Source organism: Gossypium arboreum, chromosome 5, assembly GCF_025698485.1.
Source record: "Gossypium arboreum isolate Shixiya-1 chromosome 5, ASM2569848v2, whole genome shotgun sequence".
NCBI classification, from domain to species: domain Eukaryota; kingdom Viridiplantae; phylum Streptophyta; class Magnoliopsida; order Malvales; family Malvaceae; genus Gossypium; species Gossypium arboreum.
Genome location: NC_069074.1, coordinates 10,112,836 through 10,134,353, shown reverse-complemented (window position 1 = coordinate 10,134,353; position 21,518 = coordinate 10,112,836). Strand labels below are relative to the sequence as shown.

Below are 21,518 nucleotides of genomic sequence, written 5' to 3'. Positions count from 1 at the left end.
ATTTGTGTTCAATCTTTTCAATTTATTTGTTATTTTACTTGTTCGTTGCTTAACTGGGTTGATCCCCAACACTTATATACTATTTGTATTTAAAATTTTTTTTAAAGAGAAATTATAGTGAAACCAATATACATTAGATTATGACATGCTTACACTACAATGTCTTGAGTTCAAATCTAAATATATGCATGTATTTTCTACATTTTATATAAAATAAAAATACCCTAAAAATATATTTATTACTTTATAAAACATTGATCTTTGATAATTTTATAATTGAACAGAAACACAATTAATAACAAACATCAACTCAATAATCTTTTAAAAAAATAATATAAGTTAACCTCAACTTTTTTCTAAAGCAAAATTTGTTTATAAAAAAAAAAAATCCTCAAATAGTGAATGAAGTCATGACTCAATTCGAAAACTACCGGTAGGTGAATCTTCAAGTCCCAAAATTTGTTTAAAGCACTTTTTAAAACTTTTTTTTTTTTTTTTTGTTTTTGTTTTATTTTCAGCTCGAAAGCAGCCTTACATCCTCAGTTTTGTCATAGGTGTTCGAGTTTTATCCGTCCTTTCAGATAATTACATCTTCTATGTTATTTAGATTTTTTTTTTTTTGAAATATTCATATTTAATAATTATGATATATATTCAAATATGATAGATAAAATTAATAGTAATATTTTGAAAGCATATTTGTAGTGGCATGTAACGTAAATTATTATTTTACTAAAGTTAACGCATATAATAATTTCTAGTAATGGAAAAAGAGAAGAGAATCATCTTCTTTTAAGAAAGCCAAGCACCATGCATTACAAATATAAATTAATAAACTCTCTCTGATAATAATAAAAATAGAAAAAAAAAAAATACAACAGAAAGCATCATCATCACAAAAATTACCGGACTGTCGTAATTTTTATGGGGGAAAACATGAGAAAATGCTAAATAATTAATTAATTTAATTAAGGGACAAATGGGTTGTAGTGATGATCAAACAAAGGGGTTTTACACCCTGTTTTCTTCACCCTTGTAGCACACCCCCAAAGCAATATATTAAACAGGAAAAACAAAAGCAGTAATATTCTTCTCTCATTTGAGTCTCTCTTGGTTTGCAACACCTAAGCCAAGTCAAGAGCCACATATATTAATTAGACTTGCAATCAATTTGCATGAAAAAACTAAAAGTTAAAAAAATATACCCAAAACTGGATATCTTGTATTTAGTATGAAGTTCTAGCTGTGAAGTCTCTTGGGGCACTGCATCTGAAACATTCCATTCGGCTAGCAAAGTTGTGCTCATTGCATCCCGACCTGCATTCATCCATCATATATATATATATACACACACCTAAGTTACTTTCGATCGGTCGAAACTTTTTTAAAGATAATTGTATGAATAAGTTCAAATATATACATTAAAGTTCTTTGGAAAGCAGTCAAAAGAAAACTATAGTACGGAAAGGAAAGATATACAGTAGCAACTAAAGCTGTTGAAGAACAGAACAGCTTCTCTCAGTTCATTATAATTGAAATATTATGTATTTACACCTTTAAAAAAAAGGATAACGAGAATTCACCTGGTACATATCCAGTCGCCGGATTTCCAGCTGGATCGATTACCGCCGCCAAATCCTCTAGAACGCGGAACGTCGCTGTCGAAACCTCCGGCAGATTCGTCCTTGAATGCACCACATTTGAAGCAGCTGGAACGACTGGCGAAATTGTGGGTACCGCAGTTTCCCGCAGTGCAGTACCAATCACCAGGTCGGACGTCGGAGCCGGTGGTGAATCCAAAGGAGGAGCCACCCCTCCCACCACCGTAGCTACCGAAGTGATCACCCGACCGGAATTCCCCGCAGCGTTGGCAGGAGTCCCTCCTTTGGAAGTTTAGGTGTTGGCACGACCTGCAGTTCCAATCTCCTGGCCTGCTCATCTTTTCTTTTCTACTCTCCAAAAAAAAAAAACACATTTAATTCAACAGCTAATGCAAAATATGAAAAAGAAAGCATTAAGATTTGAAGTACTAACCTTAATTAGAAAAATGGAAAAGGTAGTGAGTTTGAATTAAATAAGAGAATGGAGTAGGAAGGAATTCTTGAAGAAACGACTCGAGGAAGGCCTCTTTATATATAATGCTTAGACCATAAATGGAGGGCTAGCTGTGTGTGTCTACTTTTACGTGTTATTCACATTTAACCTTGATAAATGAAATATAAATACTTTTTATATTTAGTAAAGGAGGAAAAGAGATAAAGAAAAATTCTGGGGCAGAAAATTTTTGAAACTTTCAATAAATGCTTTGGCTTGGCATTCTTTTTATTAGGGTTTTGGTAGTGCATGGACATATACATATGATGCATCGGTTTTCGGGTGAATAGAAACGATTGAGCTCTTTTTTATTTTATTATTTTATATATGTTTTTGCAACCCAATGCAAATATCCTTTGCGACATTAAAGTGAGGGATTATAGTACAATATTATTACTTCTCCACTACTAAATGTCTTGTGAACTGTGATTTTTTTCCTTAATGGATCAATATTTCGAATCCATTTTATGAATTTTTCTTTTGAATAACATAAGTAACGCAACCAATAAATTAGTGCCTCTGAGATAATGAACCTTTTAATTCGCAACAGCTCTCCAATAATGGTTAAAGCAATAAGTTTACAGATTTAAATATTTAACCCAGGCCATTAAATTTTAAATTTCATGCTCGCTCACTAAATTACATCTTGGTACCTCTTATTTCTTGTACCGAACAAGTCATTAGAACTATAATATAGTAAATATAATTCAAATATGCACAGGTAGACACGTGTAAGTCTAATTTACAAGTTTAACAAGCCAAATTATGGCATGAAAACGATGAGCGAGTTCCTTAGATTTTATGATTTGAGTTTGTTATTTACTTGCATCTTAACTGTTGAATAGGATTAAATTACAATCATAATTTTCAAAGAAATGAGAAATATAAATACCTGTGTTATAAGACGAATTTAGTCACGTTGGAATAAAATATAACGGCGTTCCTGATAGTGTAGTCAAACAGAGCTGAAGGTGGGGATAGCGACGGCTTGATATTGGGGGGAGGCAGTGGGATGCAAGTAGGGCAGGGGAAGGCAGCAGCCCAACAAAATGAGGATCCACATCAAAAGCCAACTGGGATATCCGTATCCCCCCTTCCTTCCTGTTACCCTATAACCACAACACACCTAATCCAACCTTGCTCTTCATTCAAGTATGCATGAACCTTAGGAAAAGGTCTTTTTGGCCATTCCCATGTGGGCCCTTTTTCTAAATCTGTACCATTTTAATTTAAATATATAATCGCAAAACTAAGTTAAAATTATAAAACAAACTGGTAAAAAATCAGAATTTTTTTATCTTATATTATTGTACACTTTGTGAAAAAAAAAATAACCGTAGAGTTTACAGGGTTGGTGTATGAGATAATTTATTTAAAAATATTAAATGAAATTTAATTTCTTTATTTTATTTTTATTATTTAATTTAATTTTTATATTTTAAAATTTAAATCTAATTGAAAACACAAATAAAATTATTCTATTAAATTCACTTGTATAATATTTTAAGATAAAAACTCAATTGATTACCATATGATAAAAAAATGATGTTATAATAAATTTGAATTTAAATAGAAAAATTTTAACAATTTTAACAAATAAACATGTATTTTAAATATGAAAAATAAAAATAAGAAGAATAAATACCAAGTACTTGAGACATATTTTAACCTTTTAAAATTAATCCATATATTTAATATTTAGTTAATATTAAAATCAGTTATCACGTATCAAAAATAAAATTGAGTTGACAGTCAAAGAACGGTAACAAGCGTTGCTTGGCGTTTAAGGAATATTCTAGACAATGAAATCTAGGCAATGGCACGGGCCAGGCCACCTCTTAGATCTCAATTATTTAGGTCATGTCTCTTTCAATCATACTTTGGAGAATCGACAGTCAAATAAATATGAGTAAAATTGTTGCTCCTTTACATATAAATATATTTGAATATTCTCCTTTTTGTACTTAAAGCGGATTTTCCTATAATTTATCACCAACCCAATTTTTTTTTTCTAACATACATTTAATTTGCAGGATTTCTTTACAAAAGAGATTTAATTTAAAAATACAAAAAAAAAACATTACAGATACCGAAATTCAAAATTTAGACAACTACAACTGAATTTATTTATTTATTTTATATACAAGAGATGTTTTGCTTAAAAAATAGAGAAAAAAATTATAGCTACTGCAATTTAAGTTTTGCAAACGAAGGGTCTCCTCTCTGCTTTTCCATTGTTTCAATGTTTTGGGTTGAATGGGGTTAAAGAGCAACTCGCTTTAGTCTTTTGGGTTTGGTGTGTTTTTTTTTTTTTTTTGTATGTGTTGGTTCATAAAGAGGGTTGCTTTATTTATATCATGAATCATTGAATTGTGTTTATCCTTTCTAAATTTGGGTTTTAGTCCCTGATTTGTTCCATGAAAGTACCAGACTTTATATTTATATATATATATATATTATAAATAAATTACTTGTGATTAAAAATTAGAGCAGGTATAAGATTTAATGGACTTGGTATTCATAGAATACAAAATAACTTTAAATAACGTGATTAGGGTTTTCCAAAGGGTCTCTCATTCATGCCACATTTATTTTTTACTTTGATTGATGAGTCACATACAGTATCAAAGAGGAGAAAAATAAAGATTAGAAAAGGAGGCAACTAAATGGAATCATGCATGCACAATTTTCATTATAACTTTGATATTTTTAGAGGAAAAATTTTGAAAAAAAAAAAGAAAAAGAAAAGGCAAATGAAAAAGAGAGAAAAAAGAAGAACAAAGGGAGAGTTTCAATAAAGATAGGGGTTTGAAGCTGATGATGGAATATAACAAGTCCTTCGAGGTTTTCATTTTGACCATCTTTTCTTTTTCTTTTTCTCTCTCTTTTCTGCGCCTGCTTTGCTTATTCACTATTCCTTTCTTTTCTTTTCTTTTTTCTCTCTTTTATCTCCCAAAACCACCACCCCTTTTTTATCGTTTATTGTGATATTTAACATGTTTTTTTTCACATATTTATTATGAATTACGAATATAATAATTAAACACTATGTTTATAATTACAGTAAAATATAACATAAAATCCCCATAACTATTTTTTTTCCCCTCAATTCATTCTCTCTCCAAAACCAAGATTAAAAAAAAAAATGAATGAATGAATGAAGTGAAGGGAGGAAATGAAAAAAAAAAAAAAAAAAGAACTGTCGTCCATTCTCTTGAAGAAGGGAAAAGGAAGAAGAGAGCAAACTGTAAAGCGAAGTGGTGGGAAGGGATTCGCCTTGGGAATCTCTATGCATCCTTTCCATCATATGTTTAATTTATTTTCCCCTTCTTTCTTTTGCCGTGCTTTTTGTGTGCTCTGCTCTGCTGGGCGTGTGTTTTTATTAGCTTAAGCATACATTTCCTTCTACTTTATTTCCTTTTAAGTTCAATTACAAAATTATTATTCTTATTAAGAGAAATTATTAATAATGTAATTATCCCTGAAATTATATAGACTTCTCAAGTAAAGTTCATACAAATGCATATTTTTATATTTTGATCCACTTGTGATTAATAGTCAATATATAAAAGATTTTTTTGGTACAAAAAATAGCTATAATTTATACATTTATTGTCGGGTTATGAAATTAAACATACTTACAGTTGAATGCAGATATAATTGACCTGTTAATTAAGATGATTCATGCTAGAGTAATCATATTATATAAATATAAAATCTGAAAAAGGAGATTTAAAATTCCCTACTACTTTAGAGGTTTAGGAAAGGGGCCGAGATATAAGACTGGCATTTTGGCATACCAGTTTCAAAAAGAGTGAACCCTCTCAAGTATGATTCAAGCAAACAAAAAGCTAACGCTCTTCTGTTGCTTAATGTTTTTTTAGCATCTCTTCATGTATACATATAGTAACATATTTTGATGATGTGGTATCATCAAGTTTACTCATGACACATGCTTAAAAAAAAGGTTTATTCATGGCACATAGAATTATATTTCACTATAATAATAAAATTACAAAGGTCACTCACCAAATATAATTGCATTAACCAATGCCACCTGCGCTTTTTTTTAACCTTACATTGCATGCAATTTTATGTAATTAATTAACCATATCACATGTAAGTCATTTGTCATTAGAAAAGAAAAAAAAGGAAATGTAGAACTTTATGCTGTCGGCTACGTCAAGCCCACTTAATTTGGGTCCTTAGTTCCAGACAGTTTCATAAGTGGGGGGAAGCCCTCGCTTTGAACCCATTTATTTGCATGCACTTACCCAAGTGTACTACGTACAGATTACAGTGGACTCATTTTTTTGCAATTGAAAAATTATATACCGACAAATTTATAACAAGTTGTTTTAAGGAAATACGCATTTTTGGTTAAAATGGTATAATTGGGATAGTGAAAATTAAAATGATTTAGGTTTAAATCTTATAATTTATGTGTTTTTAGATTTTATTTAAAAATAAAAAATAAAAAGTACTCATGAAATAATATTTGTTATTTTTAAAAGTAGTGTGTTTTAACGGATTGAGTTTTAATTTAATTGGTGTTAGTATTGTTGTTAATTTAGGAGGTCGTAGTTCGAATATGCTGAAACGTATTATCTTTTTACTTAAGAATTATAAAGGGGTATAATAAAATCTATAAATATTAGTTATAATAAAAAGCTATAATGAGAATAAATTAATAAACCCTTTATTAGTAACTTTTTGATACATAAATACATCTCTAAGCTTTCATTATAGATAGAACTACCACTGCGTCTCTACTATTAAGTTTGATCTGATTTGGGGAATTAAAACTCAGCTTTTCCTTAAATGATTATTTGTGGAGGTTTAAGTGTTAAAATTAGAGGCCAATTGACACCTTTCAAAAACCCATGCCTCTTTTATTTCAACAACACCCCCCCCCCCCCCCCATTCTCTTGTTTGGATCTTTCACCAGCAGCTTTCTGATCAAATCATGCGCCTTCCCCATCTCTACCTTTACTTGAACAAATCCTGGGAAATATTACGGGTTGCTGTAGGATGTTTGTCAAAGTTTTCCCCTCACTATCACCTCAAAAAGGACTCCCGATGCTCACCAAAGGCAAATCCAGAAATTTTTAGTAGCGGCCAAAATTTAATTATAATTTTTTGATAAATCAAGTTTATTATGTATTAATTTATAATTTATATTTTTTTAAAAATTAAACATCAATCTTTTTATTTTTATGAGAAGGAAGTGAAATTTTACTACATATTAATTTGTATATATTTTTATTGATAAGAAGATTGGATTAATTCTTTTTATTATGACATCAAAGTGCAATTTCTATATATATATTAATTTGTAATTTATCTATTTATAGGAAGACTAAATTAAAAAAAAAAAATCATTTTTGGGACCAAGGTCCCTTCCTGTCTCTTTAAATTCGCGTCTGCACCAATTTACACCACTTCCATGGCCTAATCCTGGTATCACCTCCGGAGCCAAATACACTCGATCGAGCATTAGTCGGCTCGGCCCGTAATTCGACCTCAGGTTCCGGAATATCCACGACGAGCTTGTTTTTCTTCGTAGACAATGATAGATGAGAGTAGCAATTGTAGTCCTTGTCCATGATACTGGCGTTACATTTTAAAAGATTGGGTGAAACGTCGCATTGAAGGGAGAGATCGAAGTCTGAGAGCATAATACGACCGTCTTCTTGAACAAGCACATTTTCTGGCTTCAAATCACGATAAATTACACCCATCATGTGAAGATATTCCAATGCTACAAGCACTTCAGCTGCATAGAATCTGCAACACCAGTGGTTCTTATACCATTACAAACACAAAATTACGATTACAAGAACCAATTGGGTTATGTCTGGAGTTCCGAAAATTCAAGGAAAATCTTCAACAGATATAGATTTAGCAATATGAAGACTTACGTAGCTGATGGGACACTAAATTTCATATCAGACTGGCGTTGCAGAAGAGTGAGCAAGTCGCCACCAGGACAGTACTCCCTAACCAAACATGAACAGTGGAAGAAATCAAACGCTGCGTATAATGTTGGAAGGAAAGGATGATCAAGCATTCCCAGAATGTTAAGCTCTATGCAACTTTTCTTTAATTCTGAGTTCATCCCTATCTATTACTTTCATGGCAGAAAGGCAATGATGATGATGGGAACCGGTGGCGGTGTTGTTAATCTTACAAACAAATACATTTCCTATACCTCCACCGCCTACTCGATGCAAGAGCTTCAAATGTTGGATTCCAAGTTGACCATGTTGGGATAAAAGTCGGTTAATGGTTGGCCAAGCAGGATTGTTTCCTTTGTGGGGTTTGTGAATGGTGGATCAGAACGAAGATGAGGATTAGGAGTAGAATCAGATTTTGGCGTGGCCATTGTTTTGATAAGTGAGTTTCGTTTGTGTTCTTAGCTGCTGATTCTGAATCTATACACACTTGCACCGCGGATCCCAGCCCTAAAAAAAATGAGCTTTTTCTTTTTCCTATTGAAATAAATAAATATATACACATTTAATGTGTAACTCAAGTCAATTAGTGGTTTAATTTATGTTTGGGAGAATTTAGGAGGAAGCCTTTCACTGAATTGCTTTGAATGAGGGTATTTTCAAGCTTATTAAAAATTTTGAACTTATTACAACCCAATTAATTATTTATCTTATTATTATAATAATTAAAGTAGTAATTATTAAATTTAAAAATTCTTTTAATAATTTTTTTAAATATTTGGTAATTTATTCAAACTTCTAGATTAATGAAATAAGAGTTACATTTGTAATTCGGATATAATGAATCTTGTACTCGATTTTGATCGAGCACATTAGTTCTTGTTATTGACTCATTTGGAATAGTCATATAATAATATATGTAATCCAAAGATTTAATTATAGGATTTATATTTGATATGATTATGATTTAAACAATAAATTGCATAATTAAATCATTATGGAATGACATTCTATCCTTAAAAATCAAGTTGATAAAATCAATCAAACTTTAATTGCATTAATTCATTTAACGCACATTACAGACAACACTCTCTTAGGACCTTTTACAACATGTCAAATAAAATAATTAAACTATTTATAGATGGCGAGTGACTAGGATAAGCAAGGGAAAGCAGAGAAGCAGAGTGGAAACGCGGGTTTCAAGTCCTGGGAGGAGATGGGTTGCTTGGATGATCGGTGCTGGTGGGCTTATTCATACCCAGAGTGTTCTTTACTGCATCAGCTGCTCCTTGTGCAATGTTCTTCACTTGCTCTCCTGTCTGCACCAGAATGATTAATATCCCGGAAAAAAGAGGAAAAACATGTCATGAGTGATTGATTATTTTAACTAAGGATCCGAAATTTTTAAAAAAGAAAAAAGGAGGGATGGGTACCTGCTGAAGTAAGTTGGTGGCTTGGGAAGTATAAGAAGAGGTCTGATCAGAAGCTTGAGAGCCCTGGTTCAACATCTCATCCCTCGCTAACTGTTGAAGGACATGCCATTCATTAGTTTTCATATATGAAAACCACCCTTTAATGTTTAATTAACATCTTTAAAAAAAGAAGAAGAAGAAGAAGAAGAAGAAGAAGAAGAAGAAGAAGAAGAAGAAGAATTAACAACCTGAGCTTGACTGGTTGCATTGTTTGCAAAAGTCTGAGATGTATTTTGTCCTGACATTTTTTTTCTTAAGGAAAAGGAAATTTTAGTTTGAATTATGAATAAAGTGAAATGAATTTATAGGAGGCTGTTATGGGTAAACCTCAATCTAAGCATTCACCAACACTTGGCAATGGCATGTTATGGCTTGAGTATTAATTGGCAGAAATTTATGTTTCATATATAGAAGTTACTATTATTTGACAAAAAAGAAAAGTTGTCCGTAATTTTCGAAAATAAAGTGGCAATGCCTTTCTGGTTCAGACCAGACATTATAATTCAGATTTAAATAATTTATAATTTTTTCCTAAACAATCGAGTCTAAAATGAAACCCTTTTTTAAAATTCCATTAATTAATAAATTATTTATTTAAAATACTCTCCACTATATGTCTTAATTTTTTCCCCAGAAGATTCTTTATATGGTACCAGACTTTCATTCTCTAAAGAAACAAAAGCCTAAAAACGAATGATGTAAAGTGTGCACCAAAAAGAATTTAACATTAATTGAAGCAAATCCAAGCTCTCAAAGCTCTTTAAGATCTCACTTTTCTTATGCAGATGAAACCATGTTAAAGAACAATACATGCTTATAAATACTACAAAAAAAAAAGGTTTAGAGAAAGTTTTACTATTACATTCCTGCAAATATGATGAAAATTGCAAATTCTGGAGAGATACTAAAATTGAGAAGGACAATGGGATTTTCGGTATTTGTTCAAGAAAGGAACAACTTCCATTAAAGAATCCCGGTTATAGCAACAGTACCTGCAAGTTGGCATCAAATCTTCCTCTCCTACGAGTACGTGTGCTTCCTGGTGTAAAACATGAATGAGCAAAAATTTAAACTCCGAATTTGTTTGTAGGATGCCTCCCGTTTGCTTTTCCTTAATCAGTATGCAGTGTATTTTCCGATGAGAAACAAGGTCATGGTCTGTGAAACTCATTGCTTTTCTTCTTCCTTCAATGGTTATCAGATCACTTTATGAGCTTTCAACAGAATGAACCCCAACCAATCGTTACTACTCAGTCACTCATATCATCAATCCCTTCAAAATCACTAACCCCATCAGATGCTTCATCAAGTGCTTCCCCATCTTCGTTCTCTTGATCATCAGTTTCCATTGCATCTTCCGGTTGCTCTTCATCACTTTCATCCATGTCCTCAAATATTACTGGAATTGCAGCATTCTCAACAAACTCATCCTCAACAATCTGTCATCAAAATCGCAAACAACAAGAACATAAGTCCTAAAAAATTAACGCATAATTCCGATCACCACAAACCTTAACATAACACATACCCCTGCATAAAGGAAGTCTAAGCAACTTGATATTTGAAGAGCTGATTCAAAAGCTGAGACTCTAGATTCAATAAGCTGCATAAAAACAAGCATTCACATTATGAATATTAGTAATATGATTGAAGTTCAAAAGATGTAAATATATATGTTTTTAAACAGAACAGTCCATAATTATAATCCCATCTGACCTGATACAAAGAGTTCAGAGCAAGAAGAGAGGATTCCTGGGACATAATTCCACTAGCGTGATGAAGAAGTAAACTTTTTATCCAAGGAAGCGCACATGCCAATACTGCACCCCTGTGTTAATTTAGAAATATTGTGTATAAAATTTCAGCAGAAGTTATAAATGAAAATCAAGAGAACTATGCTATCTAACAATAAAGCAGTGGGCCAGAAAAGGAAAAAAAAAACTGAAAAGAAAAGCAATGAGCCACCAGAGAGTGAATAGACTTTGTTAACATCACTGTTTTCTCCAGGATCAGCAGTAAGTGAATCGACTTTACATACAATTACAACAGTAAGGAAAAAGGAAGAGTACAAATGTCTTCAAAGTAATTCATGGTTGGTCGAACACATAAAATATTACCTTGATTGAGTTATAGATACAAGAGATTGTAAAAGCTTGAGAACATCAGATGGATTTAATTGAGAGACTGAATTTGCAATAACCTGAGAAAGAGCAAAGTTTTCATATTAGCGTTGCTGTTATACATAAACTTCCGTCAACAAAAGACTAGTCAGTATGAGCTGACCTTCTCATCTTGAGTGTATAAGCAATCTAACAGAAGTGCACGATCGTCAGCACGGAGTGCCTGCTTAAGCAGAACATTAACTGAATCTGCGATGGGAGGCTTGCCATGGGTAGAGGGTTCTTTTCTTTCTTGGTTTTCATTGGTTTCATTTTTTCCATTTTCTATTAAATTTAAACTTGCAAGTTTCTCAGCCATGGTAGGCTCACTCGGATCATCATTGACGAGAACTCCATCAGCATTCTCTCCATGACCTATTCCAAAATCACAAGTTAAATAAATCTCAAGATAGAGAAAAAAGTGCTTGTTTTAACAACTATTATAGAGATCTGATACGCATTAAATCATGTATCATATTTACACCGATAATGCAGTAAGTTATACTGTGTTCTTGGTATCGCCTCATTTGACATACACAAGATGCTTCCTCAGAAGACATGTTGCTCTCTCAATAGGATTAAGATACAATATGAATAGCAAAATCAAACCCGTGTAGTGCATGATACAAAGAGATAAGAAAGCATAGCAAACATCATATTTTAATATTTTATTCTTCCTGGCCAAGGGTTTTATTATAAACATTGATACATCAAGCATATGACATACATTCACAAAATTGAAATGCTAAGTTCTATAGAAATTATTGTTTGAAGGGAAGAAACATTTTGGAGTCATTAAGTCCTATGAGAGAGCAGGGGAAGGGGAGGCAGCGCATGAGGTTTGTATGATTTGATTCTTATCCAAAAACCATTAGGACAAAGAAACAGATACTTTGGAGAAAGAAGTAGGAAAAAAGAAAAAGCCATTCAATTTAAGAAAACAGATTCTTATCCAGAAATATGTATCAACCCTCACCCGTATCATTTCTGCTTCTTGTCGTAGCAAGGTCTGGATCAGGAGCAGCTCTTTTTTTATTTGGTTTTCCATTTGGATCAACTGCCATTCAAAATATTTGCATATAAAGTTTGACCATTCAAAATAAAATATTGAGATTTTTTCTTTAAGAAATAAGCAAAGTTGCAGAACCATGGATTATTATAAAAGGCATTTTAGAAAACAAATTTCCCACCTTTTAACAAAGATGTCCCATTTTCTTGAATAGTTTCAGTCTGATCCACAGCATTTATAACAATATTCTCCCCTGCTTTGCTAACATTCACAAGACTAAACTGTGGAGAATCTAATGGACCATAAGCAATAAGGGCAACAAGCTGTTGGTCCATGCCTGTAGCATGTAATCTAGCTGAGATAACAGGAATACGACTTTTCCTTGAGCCTGCACTCTTCTGCTGGTCTCCCTCTGCTTTATCAAGTTTGACAGTAATCTTCGTTGGTTCAACATCATCCTGGGAAACGGAGTCCAAATTCCAAACATAAGCAATACCAGACTCCGAAAGTGCCAAGATCACAGAACCATCTTCGTCACTACCACTATTCTTACATTCAAAAGCTATCGGAGGGCGAGGCATTGAAATAACAGAGCCACCACTCAGAGTTTTGGAACTCAAATCACAACTCCAGACTTGAAGATTTGTCTCCCCAAACCCTGATGTAACAATTGTCTTGGCATCATTGGATATACTTATATATTGCACAGGATCCTGTGATAACAAATTAATAAAAACCATCAATGCCTCAAGCATACAAGGAAAATCACTAAAGACGTCAGACAAGTAACTCACCAAATCATCAGGAGACTTTAGAAGCTCTTTCCCGTTTTCCAGGTTGGAGACCCGAAGCTTACCATTGGCCAAAGCCAAATACTTTCCATCTGAAAAGCATATTGAAAAAATAATTAACAAGGAACAGAAAGTGAGTTAAAAGAGCAGTGGACATTTCATAACTTACTGACCTTGTGAAAATGTCAAAGAAGTGATGGACCTTTTGGCAGCTTTGAACTCCCTTATCAAATCTCCATTTTCTGAGTTCATTTCAGATGCCTTTCCATTGCTTCCAATGACATACAGACTATGACCTTTATTTCTGAATGAAAGACCAGCAATTCCACTGGACAAATAATGGCTCAATATCAGCTAAACTATCCACTAGAAAAAGATAATCATGAATAAATTTCACATGCTTAGTGTGTTCACTCAAAATCATGCAAAAGAATAAAGAAGAAAAGGGACCAAATTTCACCATAAACAAAGATAGACACAAGGTGCAATCAGATGGAAATGAGGAACCTCCAAGCACTTTGGCAACAATAATTCTTAACAAATTTATCATCATACCTAGGATAATAACCAGTAGATGACCACTTCTTGTCACCAGCTAAGACATCAATAATCCAGATGTCCCCTTCATTTAATCCAATAGCAAGTAAGCAAGTTCCACTCCCCTTTTTATGCTAAATTATCGACACAGAAACAATAGAAGAATGATTAAAAAACTGAAAAGGCATGGAACATTAGAAAGCTCTCAAGAGAATCTGGGGCTACCTTCTTTGGGATAAAACTGCAAGCCATACAGGAATAACTATTAGGAAGGTTGCCATCTGACTGCTTCCACTCTGCCAATAAACTCCCAGTACTTGTGCTCCAAATCTGCAAAAGTGCAATGAATTTTCGCCAATGTAAGGGGAAAACAATACTTATGTAATGCTTTCTATCAGGTGGCACTGGAAACAATTTACACCCCCAGAGAGAGACTGAAACAATGCAGAATCTTCAGTATGAAACCAAAATGGCAAAGAAAACATTTAAGCAATAAGAGTTATAATCCCAAGTAAATTACATAGTACAACAATGATCAAGTTACAAGCAACCATGTTCACAATTTCTATTAACTACCCTACAGTGATGTTGCTATCAATTAAAAAAAAGCAACCAGCATCTTATCACACTTCATTTAACCTTTATTAACTGATGCCATAACCCCTTGAGATAGCTTCTACATGAGAGAACTCAAATGGCTATTGTTGATAAGAAACAACCACCATTCCTCAGCAAAGATCATAATCTGGATTAACCACTCATGATTCAGTGACTTGAAACAACAAACTTCATTTCACAGGTTTGAACATTTGCTTAATATCTCTTGCAACTAATCAAGACAAATGTACATATTGGCAGAGTAACATTTCAATGAGGAAAACTACTTTTCACCACGCAACACTTTTGAACAGATTATAAAAAGAGTGCTTGATTCCTTGTACATGTTTATTTGTCTCAGTACCTACCACTAATCACAACTGATCTTCGCAACAACATTTCCAATATAGGATTAGCCCTTAAACCAACCACCTTATCATAAGCATTGAACAAACATAGGTAGCGGTACTTCTTTATACAAACTATAAATTTATACAATTGCTTTTTGCATGAGGAAGGAAAAAAAAAAAGGGAAATAAAATATCAATAAAAGGACTCCAAAAAAGAAAAAGAAAAAAGCAAACATTATGAGATATCGACAACCTACATAAGAAAAAGTTGATAGGGGGAAACAAGAGAATTACTTTAACAGTTCCATCCGGAGACGAAATGGCGAGATAATCACCTTCTTGAGTGAAACATGTAAGGAGGGGTTTCACTTTCTGCTTCCCCATTTACAGAACCAAACCCAAACTCCTTTATTCTTTCTTTGAGATTAAAACAAGAAGGACCTCTAAATTTCTGCAGTATTCGGTGCAGGCTGCAGCAGACGTGATGAGGAAGAAGTGAAACAACAAGAAGAAAAAGCTACGGGAGAACGAGGGTTTTTGCGCTTTGGACTTCGGGTTTAGGGTACACACACTACACTATGGGCCGGTTGTACCCGATCCAACTCTATTCTTAAAAAGGGTTTTATATTTAAATTAGAATAAATTACACCATTAGTCACTAAATTATGACTAAATTTTCGTTTTGATTACTTGACTAAAAAAAGTTACAACTTAAGTACTGAACTATTCAAAAAATTTATTTATATTATTGGACTATTAAAATTAAAGTTACATGTTTTTATTTGTTCGCACTGTCTATATCAATTGAAAATTAATTTTCTTCTTCATTTTGTAATTCATTTTTAATAAAATAATTTTGGATATTATTAATCGTGAATCAAAATTTAAATGATTTTTCTCCGATCTTCGATATTGATCATTAAATTAACATAGATTTAAAATATGTTTTTTTACTCGTCGATTGATATTGATCTACCATATTGATCGTTAAATCCTCGCTTGGAGTATACTAGTGAAACATTAAAAAAAATCTTAATAACCTAATAATTTAAAAATAAAATTGTAATTTTTTTAATTAAATGGTGAAAATCAAAACATAACTATAATTTACTAACTAATAATAATTCATTTATGTACGCACTACATATGGGCAGGACTTACCCGACTCTTATTAAAAAGGTTTTTTTATTTAAATTTAAAAATAATAAGTATTAAGAATTTAAGTTGAGATGATAAAAGGTTTTTTGCAACGTTAAGGAAAACTGCTAATTTAATCAAAGTTGAATTGGAAAACATAAAACCAAAAATGCCCACCAAACATTATCTTTGGGTTGGGACTATTAAGTACTTTCACTTGTCTCTCTCCAACAAGAAGGTGGCTACCTGTTGTTGCTTCTTAAAAGACCTCGAAAGTCTCTCTCCCTGTCGCGCTCTCTCTCTCTCTCACTATTTTCTTTTAATTAATTTATTTTCCATCGAAACGCTCCTTTCAAATAAAATTCCAATCTCCTGTTTCCAGAAATCTCTGGTACGTTCGAACCTTAAGCAATCGTCTAATTTCACCTTAATTTTAACGATTAACCCTATGGATTCCTTTAGATTTCATCCAAACTGCATCTGGTTTTATGATTAATTTACTTCTGTCTCTTTTTTTTTTTTTGTTAACCTAAGGGAATAATTCTGTTCTTGATTAATCTTTTTGGTTTGATTCCTTTCTTTTTGGATAAAATTTAATTTATTTGGCTTATATGATCATAACTGAATCTGGATTTGTTTTAATGTGCTTGAATTTTTGTTTTTGACTTGTTATTTTCATGCTTAATTTATAATAAATGTCATACGAAATTTGGAAATGGTTGAAGCGATGCAATTGATGCATATTTTCATATTTGTAATTTATTCACACATGAATTTCGATCTCATAAATTGAATATTATTATCCTAGGGATTCAAAGAGTGCCGTATAGAGGTGTTGAAAAAAGGCAGATTTTTAAGATAATTGTTACTGGTAATTTTTTAAAGTTTCAGAAAAAAAATGCCAAAGGATAGAAGGGTTGGTTCCTTTTTTTTTGAACGCTCTAGGGTCTCTCCTTACCCATGTAGTTCCAGGGGCAGGGATGCCAAACAATGCCAACATGAGGATCCGTTGGAACTAGGATTTGGACTCGAGGATGTTAAAGAGTGGGAGGATGCAAGGTGTCCTATTTGCATGGAACACCCACACAATGCTGTACTTTTGCGGTGTTCTTCCTTTGAAAAGGGCTGTCGCCCTTTTATGTGCAATACAAGCTACCGCCATTCAAATTGTCTTGATCAGTTTTGTAAGTCATCGGTGTCGTCTCCTTCCACTGCTATGTTGCAGGAAATTCCTTTGGGAAACTTGACCTCTACTTCCGATGGTTGGAGGAATCCACTGCCTTTTTTTGATCAGCAAACCGAAGCTGGTAGTGATAAGCAGCCAAAGCTTCTTTGCCCTCTTTGTCGAGGAGAGATTTATGGCTGGAGCGTGGTAGAAGCTGCACGTCAGTTTATGAACTCCAAACCCAGGAGTTGTTCGTCAGAGACATGCGATTTCAGTGGGACTTACAGTGAACTCAGGAAGCATGCCAGGTCTGCTCATCCTTTGGTCCGGCCAACTGAAGTTGATCCAGAACGACAGCGTGATTGGTCTAGGTTGGAGCGTGAAAGGGATTATGAGGACATGCTGAGTTCAATCCAACCAGTTGCTGGGGAAGAAAGTAATGGAGAAAGCATTTCAAATCTCGAGGATTTTCGTTCGTGGTTGACTATAAATCTTGCATACTTGACACTTGCACTTGAGTTCATTAGTGATTCAAGAAATAATGAACATGATAGATTTAGGAGGAGACCAGGGAATAGGAGGTTCAGATATGATCGAGAATCTGATCATGGTACAAGGGAGAATAATAGTTCCACACCAGATAGAGCACTCTTTGGTCACCGCAACAATCCTACACCAGAAGAGAGAGTTCCAGGTAGACATCGTGGCTCACAGGGAATTCTCCATTGGAGGAATCGCAATTCACCATCAGATAGAATTCCCCAAGGCAGGCGTCAGAGTTTGCAAGCTGACCAAACTCATCGTGGTCAAGGTGGATTGCGATGGCGAACACCGAGATGGTCCACGTTCAATGATGGGCAGTGATTGGAGCATATTGTCTAATGGTTATCCCAGTCTCAGGTACAAAGGATTTTATGCTCCGTTTCAATGTTAACTGATGTTTCTTAGCTTTCTCTTATGTCCTTGATCATTTTCATGCCTTTTTTTTCTTTTTGCAGGTGGAAATAAAAGCAGGAGGTCAGTGTCAGTGTTTAGGTCTATTAAATGTCAGACTTGGAAGTAGGAAGATAAGCCATTGTTATCCCTTTTCTTTTTTCTTTTTAATCACAGAAACAATGTTTAATGTTTGAAACATCAATTGCGCTTTTGAAATATCATGTGCTTTTGCAAAAACTTTATCCTCCATTGTGATTTATAAGTTATGATTTTTTGCAGTGTGGGGATTGTTTATTATGTTGTTGGAAGCAATTTTCAGAAAATGAATTTATTTTCTTCATTTTCTAGTGCTTTTGATGGATGATTTTGTGTAAAACATTTCTTTTTATTTCAGAAATTATTTTGAGCGAAACAAACATGGAAAAACTTAACAAAATTTAGCATTAACATAAATTTATTTTATTTTATCAAAATTCAATATTTGTTCCAGAAATGGATGTTATGAAACCATTTTATTGGTTTTATTTTTTTTTCAAAAAAAGATTTCTGATAGTATGTTTATCTGTATCAAATCTGTAATGAATCTTAATTGCTTTAGTTTTCCTTTTACCTGTGATGTTGTATGGAATGGCATTTACTCGTAAAATGCAGCTGAAGCGTTGAGTATCATAGGTGCTGCAAGTTAGTAATTCTTTTCAAAACTTTTAGGGTGATGAATATTAATAAATCAACATTTCTTTCATTTGAAATTTTAGCACTTGCTTTACTTGAATAGAAAGATTAAAAAAAAAAAAAGAAGGAAAGGAATAATATAATTTTTCTTCTAACTTTTGCAACTAGATTCATTTTTGTATTAGTATTTTTTAAGTTCATTTTGATATTTGAACTTGACATCTATATTCATTTTGGCCATTGAATTTAGATTTTATTAAAATTTAATATGTGATCAGTGTTATTGGAACATGATTAGATGAGTCAATTGAACTAATTGAATTAAGAATCAATTTATATTCTGGTTTGAATAAAGGGTTGAACCGATTGAATCAGAAATTATTCAAAATCGGTAAAATTGAAAATAAAATTGAAAATTTAGGTAAAAATCAATGGTTGAACGAGTTGAATTGATTTAATGTTTTAAAAGAATTGTGAATTTTATTTAGTTATTTAATTATTATTAATTTAATGGTTGAACCGGTTAAATAAATTTATTCATAAATTAATGATCTAATTAGTTTAACTATAATATAATTATTAAAGTATTGTGACATTTTAATATTGTATTATGTCGTTAAAATTTTAATTTTAATTGATGATGCTCATAATCTCAAAGTCACAAAGTGTTGTTTTAATTATTTTTATATTTTTAATTCCAGAAATTAAAATAAATATAATTATCAAATGTGAATAAAAGAATTAAAATAAAAGATTGACTTGCAAAACTAAAATTACTCTAAAAGTAAATTATACTATTATAATCATTTTGAGACTTGACTCTATACACATTGGGTAAAACAATGAGCAAGGATGTAGGCATTGATATTTCATTTCAATTAACGATAACAACATCTTGAGCGTGGAGTTGATCCATCTAATTTACCTTATGCTAATTTACGTTTCTATCCTTGTATAGAACTCCATAAGCAATATGACTATGCAAATTCAAAAGCCCACCATCATAAAATCAAAGACAAAATTTATTGAGATTTTCCTTAGCGTAGTGTGACTCTTTACCAACGTTTTTTTTCATCTTTTTGATCTTAAACTCCCTACTTTTCTCTCTCGTTTTGCACTCTTAAGGAAGACCTTTATCATTGGCGTTAGCCGTTTTTTCAGTCTAAGTTTAGCAACCGAGAAGAACTCTTTCACTCTTGTATTACCTTTGTTAATAGTGTGGTCCGTAATCTTTCTTGGTTCCCTTAAATTCCAACGTTTTCGTTTGAGAAGGTCCCTTTAATTTTTCTTCGATATTTTCCATTCGGTCTCTCACACGCCAACGCTTTGTTGTTCCAACCAACCACTGCCTATTCTTCTGTACACTACCCACTTCGCAGTTTCTCCACTTAAGTCACCAGTTCGCTCCATTCTTCAATAGGAGAGCTTAAATGGCTACGTTTTGATTTATCAAGTCTTTAGTTTTTGGTTGTTGTGTGGCCAACTCTAGTTTTGTTCCCATGCTCGATTTCGTCCAATTTTTTCTGTTAGGAAAGGACAAGGCATCAAAATAATTAGTGTTTTTTTTACTCAAGGTTTGGGCCATTGTGTCATGCAGTGTTTAGCATAATGCTTAGGTCTCATGGTGACTCGTTTTTTCTAAATCTTGAGTGACTTATGATTTATCAAGTTTACGTGGAAATTCGATTTTATTTAGGTTTCGTTGCATCTGTTGTTTTAAGTCAAAGATGTTTTCACTATCAAAGGAGCAATGAACTACATAGGAATTCATCACATTATGATTGATGGCTAAAATTGTTTTGTTGTGAAAATTGTTTGTTTCAAGTCCTTTTTATTTTCAATTTAGGTAAGGAGACTTGTTTCAAGCGATGAAAGCTCTTTTTCTCATCATAAAAATTTAATTCACTTGCCTTTCAAGGCTTTGTCTGGTATGAGACTGAGGTGCTCAATCACTTTCTCTATTATTTATAATAGGGTTTGTGGCTTTGTTAACCTTTGCCTATATAAAAATTTTGTTCATGCTTTACTTATACTCTTTGTTTATGGAATGAAATGAACTTTCAAATAAAAAAGATAAGTGTTTCTCATTCTTTACTTTTAACAAATATCACTTGAGAATGGATAATTAACATAAATACAATACTAATTATAATATGAAAAATTATTTGGTACATTATCTTATAGCGGTATAATAAAATATTGAAAAATACATATCAATTTTTAGAGCTACTTATGAAATAAAAAAAATACACATGCAGTTACAACATAATCAAAATCATATAAAAATAATTGTGAATCTTTTTGTTCCAAAGCCACCTTATCACATCATAATATTTTTTTCTTAGCAAACAAGCACTAAGAAAACAAGAAAAAGAAACAAAGCAGAACCATTACCATGTATTTGATTGCGTAAAAAAAGTTGAATGATAGGATGAATGACAAAATGAAAAATAAAAGATCTTGCTAATTGATAGAAAAAAGAAAATAAGAAAGATGATGAACAAGGGAGTGAAAAAAAGAGGATTATAATTGGCAAAAACCAAAAGCAAGAGGAAAGAAAAAAAAAAAAAGAAGAAGAGATATTTAATGATAATGCATAAAAACAAAAATAAAATGAGAGACTTGTATTTTAATTTGAAATTTAT

At 32.5% G+C, this 21,518-nt stretch overlaps 5 protein-coding genes across 8 annotated transcripts; 1 reads left to right on the top strand and 4 right to left on the bottom strand.

Moving 5' to 3' along the window:
• Window positions 1-769: 769 nt before the first annotated feature.
• LOC108451892 (uncharacterized) lies at window positions 770-2,181 on the bottom strand. Its single transcript, XM_017749598.2, has 4 exons — window positions 2,035-2,181; window positions 1,584-1,949; window positions 1,206-1,317; window positions 770-1,124 (listed from the first exon to the last, which is right to left on the bottom strand). The coding sequence occupies exons 2-3, from the start codon at window positions 1,937-1,939 to the stop codon at window positions 1,227-1,229; spliced, it is 447 nt and encodes a 148-aa protein (XP_017605087.1). The 5' UTR covers window positions 1,940-1,949; window positions 2,035-2,181; the 3' UTR covers window positions 770-1,124; window positions 1,206-1,226.
• A 5,324-nt stretch (window positions 2,182-7,505) lies between these two features.
• Window positions 7,506-8,420, bottom strand: LOC128279262 (protein kinase PINOID 2-like; the record flags this gene model as incomplete). Its single annotated transcript, XM_053027460.1, is given in 3 exon segments — window positions 7,506-7,881; window positions 8,016-8,177; window positions 8,179-8,420. Coding segments are annotated over 3 exon segments (780 nt in total), but the record flags the coding sequence as incomplete, so codon positions are not given.
• Window positions 8,421-9,008: 588 nt separating this feature from the next.
• On the bottom strand, window positions 9,009-9,907 carry LOC108451195 (late embryogenesis abundant protein 1-like). The gene is made up of 3 exons (XM_053029032.1): window positions 9,709-9,907; window positions 9,482-9,571; window positions 9,009-9,367 (listed from the first exon to the last, which is right to left on the bottom strand). Exons 1-3 carry the CDS (start codon window positions 9,763-9,765, stop codon window positions 9,248-9,250), a joined length of 267 nt encoding a protein of 88 aa, XP_052884992.1. The 5' UTR covers window positions 9,766-9,907; the 3' UTR covers window positions 9,009-9,247.
• Window positions 9,908-10,226: 319 nt separating this feature from the next.
• LOC108453817 (uncharacterized) lies at window positions 10,227-15,562 on the bottom strand. Of its 2 annotated transcripts, none has more exons than XM_017752137.2 (12): window positions 15,258-15,562; window positions 14,242-14,346; window positions 14,035-14,150; window positions 13,653-13,807; window positions 13,483-13,571; window positions 12,870-13,401; window positions 12,656-12,736; window positions 11,804-12,054; window positions 11,638-11,720; window positions 11,237-11,348; window positions 11,049-11,123; window positions 10,227-10,959 (listed from the first exon to the last, which is right to left on the bottom strand). In XM_017752137.2, exons 1-12 carry the CDS (start codon window positions 15,345-15,347, stop codon window positions 10,771-10,773), a joined length of 1,878 nt encoding a protein of 625 aa, XP_017607626.1. In that variant the 5' UTR covers window positions 15,348-15,562; the 3' UTR covers window positions 10,227-10,770. The 2 variants fall into 2 exon arrangements, with proteins under 2 accessions (XP_017607626.1, XP_052885125.1); XM_053029165.1 differs by having other exon boundaries at window positions 15,299-15,562.
• An 803-nt stretch (window positions 15,563-16,365) lies between these two features.
• LOC108449927 (uncharacterized) lies at window positions 16,366-18,438 on the top strand. 3 transcript variants are annotated; one of them, XM_017747310.2, is made up of 3 exons: window positions 16,366-16,491; window positions 16,909-18,165; window positions 18,264-18,438. In XM_017747310.2, exon 2 carries the CDS (start codon window positions 16,999-17,001, stop codon window positions 18,127-18,129), a length of 1,131 nt encoding a protein of 376 aa, XP_017602799.1. In that variant the 5' UTR covers window positions 16,366-16,491; window positions 16,909-16,998; the 3' UTR covers window positions 18,130-18,165; window positions 18,264-18,438. The 3 variants fall into 3 exon arrangements, with proteins under 3 accessions (XP_017602799.1, XP_017602800.1, XP_052885075.1); XM_017747311.2 differs by having other exon boundaries at window positions 16,388-16,491; window positions 16,986-18,165; XM_053029115.1 differs by having other exon boundaries at window positions 16,398-16,491; window positions 16,992-18,165.
• Window positions 18,439-21,518: the final 3,080 nt, after the last annotated feature.